This window comes from Ascaphus truei, chromosome 3, assembly GCF_040206685.1.
Source record: "Ascaphus truei isolate aAscTru1 chromosome 3, aAscTru1.hap1, whole genome shotgun sequence".
Lineage (NCBI taxonomy): Eukaryota > Metazoa > Chordata > Amphibia > Anura > Ascaphidae > Ascaphus > Ascaphus truei.
The window spans coordinates 235516864-235527146 of record NC_134485.1 but is presented as its reverse complement, the minus strand read 5'-3'; the positions used below and the strand labels follow the sequence as shown (position 1 = coordinate 235527146).

The 10283-nt window shown below is 40.0% G+C and overlaps 1 protein-coding gene across 3 annotated transcripts in view; it reads right to left on the bottom strand.

The window, feature by feature from the left end:
• Positions 1–4937: 4937 nt before the first annotated feature.
• UXS1 (UDP-glucuronate decarboxylase 1) overlaps positions 4938–10283 on the bottom strand; it is a 73327-nt gene continuing 67981 nt past the window's right edge. For 2 of the 3 annotated variants that reach the window (XM_075590361.1, XM_075590363.1), the window contains exons 13-15: positions 9272–9329; positions 8583–8686; positions 4938–5773 (exon numbers count right to left, since the gene is read on the bottom strand). In XM_075590361.1, coding sequence (XP_075446476.1) covers positions 5642–5773; positions 8583–8686; positions 9272–9329 — 294 coding nt within the window. In that variant the 3' untranslated portion in view covers positions 4938–5641. The remainder of the gene's footprint in view (positions 5774–8582; positions 8687–9271; positions 9330–10283) is intronic. The other variant, XM_075590362.1, reaches the window with a different exon arrangement.

The window sequence follows — 10283 nt, the reverse complement described above, 5'->3', positions numbered from 1 at the left end:
CCTATACATTTGCACGCCCCGGGCGAGTGGATTTAACATCGTGGCGAGCTCCTATTGGCCCAAGCAGCACACGTGTGGTACTAGGTGGCGAGTAGATTTTTTTTTTTGTTCGGCGAGTAGATTTTTTGGTGATTTGTCGACCACTGTATATATATATATATATATATATATATATATATATATATATATATATATATATATATATATATATATATATATATCTCTCTCTCTATATATATATCTCTCTCTCTCTCCCTCTATCTCTATATATCTCTCTCTCTCTCCCTCTATCTCTATCTCTCTCTATATATCTCTCCCTCTATCCCTCTCTCTATATATCTCTCTCTCCCTCTCTCTCTATATATCTCTCTCTCCCTCTCTCTCTATATCTCTCTCTCTCTCTCTCTCTCTCTCTCTCTCTCTATATATATATATATATATATCTCCCTCTCTCCCTCTCTATATCTCTCCCTCTCTCTCTCTATATCTCTCCCTCTCTCTCTATATCTCTCCCTCTATCCCTTATATATATATATATATATATATCACCCACAGTGTATTCGGCGCTGTACAAGTGACAAAGGGAATTCTAATACAATAAGTGCAAGAAACAAGAGCATACAATCAAAGGCCAGGCCCATGGTCAAAAAGACTGCGCTGAGCGGAAACATCATCCCTATCAGCACGGCTTAAAACGGTGCTTCCGCAGGCGTGCGGAATTTCAGCCGACAGCCCAATTTAATTTTTCCCACTGAGGGAAGCGCAGGGCCGGTCACGTGACCTCCAAAGGCCAATGGCAGTCCGTGACGTCGGCGCCATGGCGCGCTAGCCCCGCCTCTCGCCCGGCACACAAGCGCGCTCGCTGACTCATGCAGGGACACGAAAAAGCTCCTGCTTGAGCAGGAGAGCATGAGCGTCAGCGCTGCTCAGCGCTCGTCACCATGTCCGTGTCCCTGCATGAGCGTCAGCGAGCACGCTTGTGCCGGGCGGGGCTAGCGCGCCTTGGCACGGCGCCGACGTCACGGACTGCCATTGGCCTTTGGAGGTCACGTGACCGGCCCTGCGCTTCCCTCAGCGGGAAAAAATAAATTGGGCTGTTGGCTGAAATTCCACACGCCTCCGCACGCCTGCGGAAGCGCCGTCTAAAGCAGCGCACATAGGTATGTTTCCCCTCAGCGCGGCTCAGTACGGTCTTTTTGACCATGGCCCTGGTATGTTGGGAGAGTTTCCGCAGGTCAGTGCAGTAGATGGCAGTGCTTGACCCAGGGATGGAAATTTCACAGGCGCCTGGTTGCCTAAAAGTTCCACCCTGGCGCCTGTGTTTTACAATGCAGAGTGACCGGTCAGTCACCCAACCACAGTGCACCCGATCCTGCTTTACTATCACATGAAAGCAGGTCACTCAGAGCTGCGCCGCTTTGTGACCGGAGAGGCGCGCATCGGCTGGGAGAGCTCCATCACTGTGCCTGCCTCTACTCCTGATGAGGTCAAGGGGGGTGGGGGGGGGGGAAGAGAAAGAGTGCCAGTGTCATTGTGCAAGAGGGAGTTGCCGCAGGGGTGGGGAGGTTAATTTTTAGAAGCCAATGTTGAGGGGTTAAGGGGAGAGGAGGCCGGAACAGACGTGAGTGGTGCAATCCCCCAGTCCTCCCAACAAAACTTTGGCACTTAATATTTCTAGCTGGTTCCTAAGTGTTTAACATTTTTAGTCCACAATGGTTGGTAGGAGTGACTGTGGGTGTGGGACAAAAGCCACAAGTCTAGGTTTTTTAAATGTTTACATTTAAGGGAGGAGTTTTAGGGTTTGACTTAACAGTGGAGAGAGAAGGCACTGGCGTAAACTGAGTGTGAGGGAGTTCCACAGGTAAGGGCCAGTGAGGAAAAAAAATGAAAAAAAAAAAGCAAGAGAGAAGTAGGTGAAAGGGATGGAAAGTAAACAATTACAGTTAGAGCGCAGGAGACAAGCAGGGACATAATGAGAGAACAAAGCCAGTATGTTGGGAGGAGTAGAAGATTGGAGAGCCTTGCAGGTCATTTTGGATAGATTGCAAAGGAGAAAGTTGTTAGGCAGTGAGGCCTTTTAGCAGATTCCAATAATCCAGACGGTTGAGGATTAGGGCATGCATTGGAGTTTTAGCAGTAGATTGACAGAGGATAGGGCGGGTCTTGGCTATGTTACAGAAGCAACAATTTTGGCCTGTTACGTACACACACACACACACACACACACACACGTTGTGGTGATAGTAAGTAGGTAAGAAAATGGGCTGTTTGCATGAGCTTCATATCCACTTAACCTTAAGAAAACTGCAAATCAGACCAAAACCAGTTTGGCGATAAAATGATATTCACGTTTTCCACATACAAAGACCAAGGATCATCACTACTTCCTGCTAGGATTTATTTGAAGTCCCATCCCTGTAATAAGTTGTGTGGAAGAAAAAAAAAACCAGAGGTGGTTTGATCTTTTCTACTGTATGTAGGCAAGAAAGGCATGAAGGGAAGAATTTATAGTAAGCCAACAGGAATCGTTTCTCCCACCCCCACAATAACAGGCTTCAGCTGCCAAATTAATGAAATAAAACTTCTTTAGACGTCTGCCATATACACTTAAATTATAAACAGTATTTGGTTGTACCAAATCCACACACAGATACCCAGTAAGCTCATTTAAGCCCCAAAAGTTACCACAACACATATGTATATAAATGTCAAAAAGGAGTGCTAATGGGCATGGCAAGATATACTACAAACACACACAGAGCCCAGTGCTACATCCAATGGCAAAAACACACAGTGAAATACCTATATATCTCTTGAATAAAAGGGTCATTTAGTGTTAGGACCTGTGAATTATGGTCATGCCTTGGAGGGGCTCACAGGCTTACAATGCTTTGGCCAAAGTATTAAACTAAATGACCCTTTTATTCAAGAGATATATAGGTATTTCACTGTGTATTTTTGCCATTGGATGTAGCACTGGGCTCTGTTTGTGTTTGCTTGTAGTATATATTGCCATGCCCAGTAGCACTTCTTTTTGACATTTATATATATACAGTATATATACAGTATATATACAGTATATATATATATATATATATATATATATATATATATATATTGTGGTAACTTTTGGGGCTTAAATGAGCTTACTGGGTATCTGTGTGTTTGTTAACTTTGTCCAGCTGGTTCTCAGCTGTTTGGGAGGTTGGCCCCTCCCTCCCAGGTTTAAAGCTCGCCCCATCCCACTTTCCATATGCACAGGTCTTTGCATGCAGCTGATTGCGACAGATCTAATACACAGCATTCTTCCCGGTATTGTCCAGGTAAATAAGAATTTCAATCAGATTTAGAACCATGCAGCTGATTATGACAGATCAATTATGATCATTCTTCCTAGCATTGTACAGGTTATTAAGAATTTTAAATCAGTGTTAGGACCTGTGAACTATGGTCATGCCTTGGAGGGGCTCACAGGCTTACAATGCTTTGGCCCACTAAATGACCCAATTATTCAATACTAAATATTGAAATGTGTATTTTTGCCATTGGATGTAGCACTGGGCTCTTTGTGTTTGTTTTTGGTTGTACCAATGCAGAGTTTACTTATACTAATTTAATTGGCTTGTTTCTGAATACAAATGACGGACTTGCCTACATGTTTTTCATTATTTCAGGTTTTCAGGAGGGAATTCTCAAAGTTCACTTCCTTACAGCGTAACGCAACTGATCCAGCTTGACTTGAATGGTAATTTATACCGAATAAAGTGCCTTACCTCCAGGAGCGATCCCATGACCACCCCGCCTCCTGGTTTATGTAAAAATATGTTGAGGGGGCTCCCCTCCAGTTCTGAGCGGTCTGCCCAATTATCCCCTAGAAAACTAGCAATGTTTTCCATGACGTCAACACTGTCTTTGGAATGGCTGGGCCTATGCTGTACCAGGCACATCATAAGGGAAATAAGGGTTAACCCTCAAAATCCTACCCCCCCCCCCCAAAGACTCATTAAAACTGGAAACAAATAGGCTGGAATTATGAAGCTCACTTGGGTATAGTCTGCACGTAAATTCAATACACAGCATTCTTGGTTTAAGTATAGTAAAATTACTCCAATAAGGTAATTTTGTGTTCAGTGATACAAAATCGCAGCTGAAAGAAGAACATAAAATATATGCTATGTTTAAACAGCATTTATAAATGGACCTATTCGCTCATGTTAATGCAAGGGTCACAAGATACCACAATGTCATTGTTTTTTTAAAGGCGCCATACACAATAGTCACCATTTTGTTTTTTGCAGTTAAAATTTTACTCCCTTTAATAGATCGATTCTTGCACTTTCCAATGCGGATTTGATTTTTTAAAAATATTAAATGTCCAGATGGTTAAAAAGGAGGCGCTCTCCCTCAGAACCACGTGGAGTCTAAAGTGTACCGTGGTAACCTCTGAAGCAAGAGTGAAAAAAGGTTGACAAAGACACAAATAGCAGGACATGCGTAGAAGGCAAGATACAAAAACTTAAAGCAGGGGTGGCCAACTCCAGTCCTCAAGGGACACCAAAAGGTCAGGTTTTCAGGCTATCCCTGCTTCAGCACAGGTGACTCAATCAGTGGCTCAGCCACTCCGGTCATTAAGGCTTCTGGAGGAGATGATGCAGAAGTTTGGACCATCACTTGCTAAATAAACTTGAAATGTAGCCTGTTGTCTACGAAATATGTACTTTGTAATAAGAAAAATAAAAAAAATAAGCAGAACCTTTTTTTTCAGTATTTTATTAAAATAGCATATTCAACCACCAGAAAATGATAATACATTATTTTTTTCTTTTTTTTATATCCAAGTGTACACGTGACAACACAATAGTGATTCAAAATATTCGTATTCATAACAACCGCTTACAAATTCAAATGTACAGCCAAGCTGAAACTTTTAGAAAAAAAAAAAAAAAAAAAAAAACCCGCCGGTTCAAAAGAACAAATGTAAAGCTTTTCAACATAAATTCTCAGGCTCTTAACCACCTCAGTGCCATTCCAGCACTCAGGGGGTTAAGCAAAACACATGGATATGTCAGTGCAAACACTTGACAATACTGCTACCTCCTTTTAATGCATAGAACGTGTCATATTTAAAGTACCCATCGTGTGTGTTTTTAAAACATATATAAATAAAATTGGCATTTCCATCCGTGTTTACATTTTCATCATCTTCAGCTTCAAAAAGAAACCAGTAAATTAAACCCTTTGCTTTCAGAGGGGCCAGAGAAGAACCAAAATAGTTAATGCTTTGCCGACTCCTCCCCCAGCATCCGGGTTAAACTGTCCCGAGACAGTGACAAAACACATGAAGTCACAGCAAGGTCTAGAAAACTTGGGGGACTTACAGATATTTTCTACGCTACTGTACATATAAAGACAGATTGAAAAAGTGCAAGGCAAGGTTCGCAGTTCTTAATTTAATTTTTTTTTTTTTTAGGCACATCCATTCCTTTAAAGCAAGCTTCAGGATGAAATTCCAGTTATGTTCTTCATGATACCCGTTAAAAGTCTTTTTTTCCTTGTAAAAGAAAAATAAGAGGGAAAGGGAGAAATAAAAAAATTACATCCTGTAAACCGTCTGAATAAGCCATCCTTCTAACTGGAGTGTTCACATGGGCCGCGTTCTACCTTTTTTTATTCTCGCAGGCTTGGGCTTGGGGATGTATTGATTGTTCGCCTGATATTCAAGCTCTTTGCTGAAATAGTGGATGGTTTTGTTTAAGCCTTCCTCCAGTGGGACCTGGGGAGAGAATAAAGGAGAGCAACGGAAACGAATATTTTAGAAGAAGCTATATTTGCTCTGCACATAAATGCTTTCCAACCCTTATATTGCAACACACACACACACAATGTCTACATATACCCCATTTTGCGCTTCAGCTCCACCCCCATCGGTGGTCGAGGGCTCTGGAGCGCACAATATTCATTTGGTAGTGAATTTGTTAAAGGTTTCATGGTCTAGAATAGGCAACACCAAAAAGGTCCATTAAGTAGCCCCTATTCAATGTGTGAAATGCTCTTGCTGAGGAAAATTTAAGAACCATTTAAATGGAATTGCTCACTCAGACTAATGGATCAGGGGTAGCAGCTTTACTGCTATGAAGCCAGTGAGAGCAAAAAAAAAACCAAAAAACCCTGCTATGATGGTTAACAGAGAAGGGCAGAAAAGGCCACAGAATCATTCAAATCATTATATAAGTTGCAGCAGTTCAAATGGAATAACTTGAATCCTCTTTCAGTTTGTGTATGTAAGAATCTATTCTACAACCCTATTTAATGTGCTGCGACACTGAAAAAGTCAACGGCACTTTAAAACGTCCCAAGCAACAGGCCCTGACAAGCAAGGAACAACGCAAAAATGAAAAACTACACAGCAACAACCATACCAAATTAAATGTAAGGGAAAGAAACAGTCTGAGGAAAGAAATAGCAATGCGTGACAACAGTAAATGGGTTTATAATTAATGTGCAAACCTTCACTTGTAATATATGTGTTGAACAGACAATTAGAAGGAGTCACCTAATTTGTAACATGTCAGATTTCATACATAGAGAGGTTTATTCAGTTACATGCAGAACTAATAAACAGGAGGAATTTCTCCTATAATCTCATTTTCATTGCTTTAATTTACAATATTGATGGGTATCCTAGTTTCATATCGCATTCTGCTCTGCTCGCCCTGTATATGCCTCCCTCATAAATATCTGCAAAAAGACAAAGAAAACTGGCGCACTCCTGGTGTGTTAAAGTATAAAAATAATTTCATCGGGCTGAAAAAATATAAAATGTGCACTCACAAATAGAGCTAGAATAACATCATGTATGAGAAAATCTCAAAGTCCAACAGAACAGCGGATCCAAACAGAGCGTCCTTGGAGGATATGGTGCCTCTCTCACTCCACACAAATTAATAATAATAAATAATAATATATATATATAAAAAATAAATAGATGATACCGTTCTGTAGCTAACAAAATGCTTTTATTCTTGCAAGCTTTCGAGATACACTGATCTATTCTTCCGACGATGTAACAATGAATGAAGCTAAAAATGGGGTTTAAACTTAAAAACAGTGCATACTGGAATGTGATACGTGATGGAAGACAATCCCTCCCCCGTGGAGGTTTATGACTAGAGGTGATAAAATGGATGTCCTTGGATGTCAGTGATGTGAGAGTGTGTGTATGTGAATATAAATAGGTAAAAAAAATCTCTCTCTCTCTCTACGGGCAGGGATTGTCTTCCATCACAGATCACATTCCAGTATGCACTGTTTTAAAGTTTAAACCCTCTTTTTAGCTTCATTCATTTTAACATCACCGGTAGAAGAGATCAGTGTATCTCGAAAGCTCGCAAGAATAAAAGCATTTCGTTAGCCACAGAACGGTATTGTCTATTTATTTTTGATTATTAATGCTCGGCTAACACTGTACATATATATATATATATATATATATACATATATATATATATATATATATTTATATAGATATATATATATATATATATATATATATAGATATATATACAGACACACACAAACACACACACACACACACACACACACACTGATTGATTGATTTCTATATATAGATATCAATCTCAATCATCACACATACACACACTGAACAAAAATCACTGCAATGCTGTGCATGCTTATTGGAAGTCAAGAGTTTACCAACTTTAATTTTTCAATACATCAATTCCCTTGGTCACATACCAGGACAGTCTTTCCTGATATACACATTACCTACACAAAACATGTATTTTTCAACCTCAAACACACAAACACACCACAGTAAAGTGTGGTAGAGTAGTTAATTTTTGTATTCTGTTTTTCTACTAGTGATTACATTGTCATTACAAGTACAACAACTAGGTAATTTCACACACAGTACCATCATATACAACTCCTCAAATATGCTATACAGATTGAGCACAATAAGTTTTGTTCCTCCTGGCTTATTAGTGAAAATGAAACTACATAAAGTTTGGTAACCATTCTGGGATTGACAATGATATTGCTTAAGAACCTTGACAAAAATACTGCTGAAACTCAGTTTTTCCTTTTACCTCATGTAACCTTTTACTTTTTCTTTACAAAATTGGTTCCAGAAACCTTTCTGGTCGCTGGCTATAATGGAATGTAGCACTACTTTTTTATTGAAAGTTTCTTTTCCCAAACAGATAATGATCATAAAAAAGCAGGATGAACACTTAAACTTGAGGTTCTCTGTGACATGCCATAAAGATCTGGGTTCCTATTGTTTAGCTCCAAGTGGCAAGACAAGCTCCATCATGGCTGATAATTGCCTTTCATACAGGGCTTGTCCAAGACAGCCCGTGAAAGCCAGAACACTACGGTTATGACATCAGGAGCTCAGTATCGAGAGAGCAGTTTGTAAAAGTCCCTGCAGTTCCAAGCGGTCAGTGGACAAACTTTCCTTCTGAAAAATGTGTGATTGTGAATCTTCCATTTCAAAAAAGGAACTTGTATGAAAAGAAGAGTTATTTGCTTAGCCCAACACCCATCTGTACTGTACATACCACAGGTTCCCAAGTAAGCAATAGCTTGGCTTTTCTGATGTCTGGTTTCCGTCTTTGAGGGTCATCCTGAGCTTCTGAAAGGAACTGGATTTCACCTCCACTACCTGCCGGAAATCAGAACTCATCAACTCCACTGCAGTAGTGAACATTGCAATTAATACGTAAATGAGAACGAGCTGCCTCCACGTGAAAACTCGCATTGCAAGTAGCACGTTTCATCACTTGCATAGAAAATCTTATCAGAGATTCTGCGTCTGGTTACTGCTGTGTATTACAAAAAAAGAGGCGTTTCTAATCTGCAAACAATAAGCCGGGTATGAAATTAAGCTTTCTGTGATGTCAGTCACACACGGCAGTGTGTAGATGGTTAATAGATTCAGATCTAAACATTCACAACTTTAGGAACCAATGTAGTATTTGTTTTATTGTTGACGTAAAATGTGTTGACTATAAAAACAAAAAAAAAAACAAGTGCAATTCAATTCATATTTTCATAATTCCTTATATTGCATTCATTAATATTATCCAACCTCCCCATAAAAACCACAGGCATGTGCGCATAAAGATAAAAAACACCACAGGCAAAACTTTCAGAGCTGAGACTTCAATTCAATTAGCCGCTGCTTAGACATTTAATCAACAATGGCCACTGCATCTCATAATCACATAACGAAAGACTGAAAACTCACCAACAAGGTGTTTAATTAATCTGGCAAATTCTAGGATGGTGTGCTCTTCTGGGTTTCCCTGAGGAAGAGATGATACCAGATTAAAAAATGTAATTGCAAATGACAAATATTAAGGACTATTTAAATCCTCTATTGCTGGTGGAACCTGAAATTCAGCATCAAATCGCTAACACAGCAATATGTTTCAACTTGAAGTATTGCAGAACACAGAATGTATTTTATAACTTTCGAAGATTAACTCCTTGAATAATTTGGGTACAAAATAAAAGATAGTAAGAACAAAAGCAATATGTAAAGACGAATTTGGTAACCTTGTATATTTTACAAAACACCTGGTGACTTGCTGTACTGCACCAAGATTCTACAGAACAACGTTTGGAAACCAGTGTCTTAAAGCAGGAATCCCCCTAACTTCCACTTTTTTTGTTTTACAGCATGGGAACGGTGGGGTCCTTAGGAGAGAGCTGAATATAGTACAGTTCAGCTTCAAAGATACCAACTGCTGAAGTTACTGTCATCACTTATTAGTTTGTACGGGGAATTACACAGCTGTTTGATAAGCTGCAACAGACGTTGCTGCAGTTTTCTATTTGCCCAAAATTTGGCAGCCATTTTGTTTACCCTGGAGATAGATTTAATTCAGTTATCTTCACCGGTACGTATCTTGGGAACAGAGTCCCTGGAGCTAAAAATAGCATAGCTCAGCTCCAGCTGGGGCCTCCCAGTTCCCATCCTGTAGAGAAAAAATGGTGGTAAAAAAATATATGTAAGGGGAGTGGGGGGGGGGAGGGGTGATTGCTTATTTAAAGCTACAATCACCTCCTCCTTTGGCTTCTTTTTCTTCTTACAGAATTGGAACGAGAGGGAGTCCCCTTGGCGCTGCACAAGTCCTACAGTAGCACCTAGGTTTCCGAGAATTTTACAGGCGCATAAAAAGGTACTCAAGTAACTTCAAAGATGGCTGCTGGGGAATGTGTGTTTTGTTAACTGTGTGCAGCTGGTTTCAGCTGCT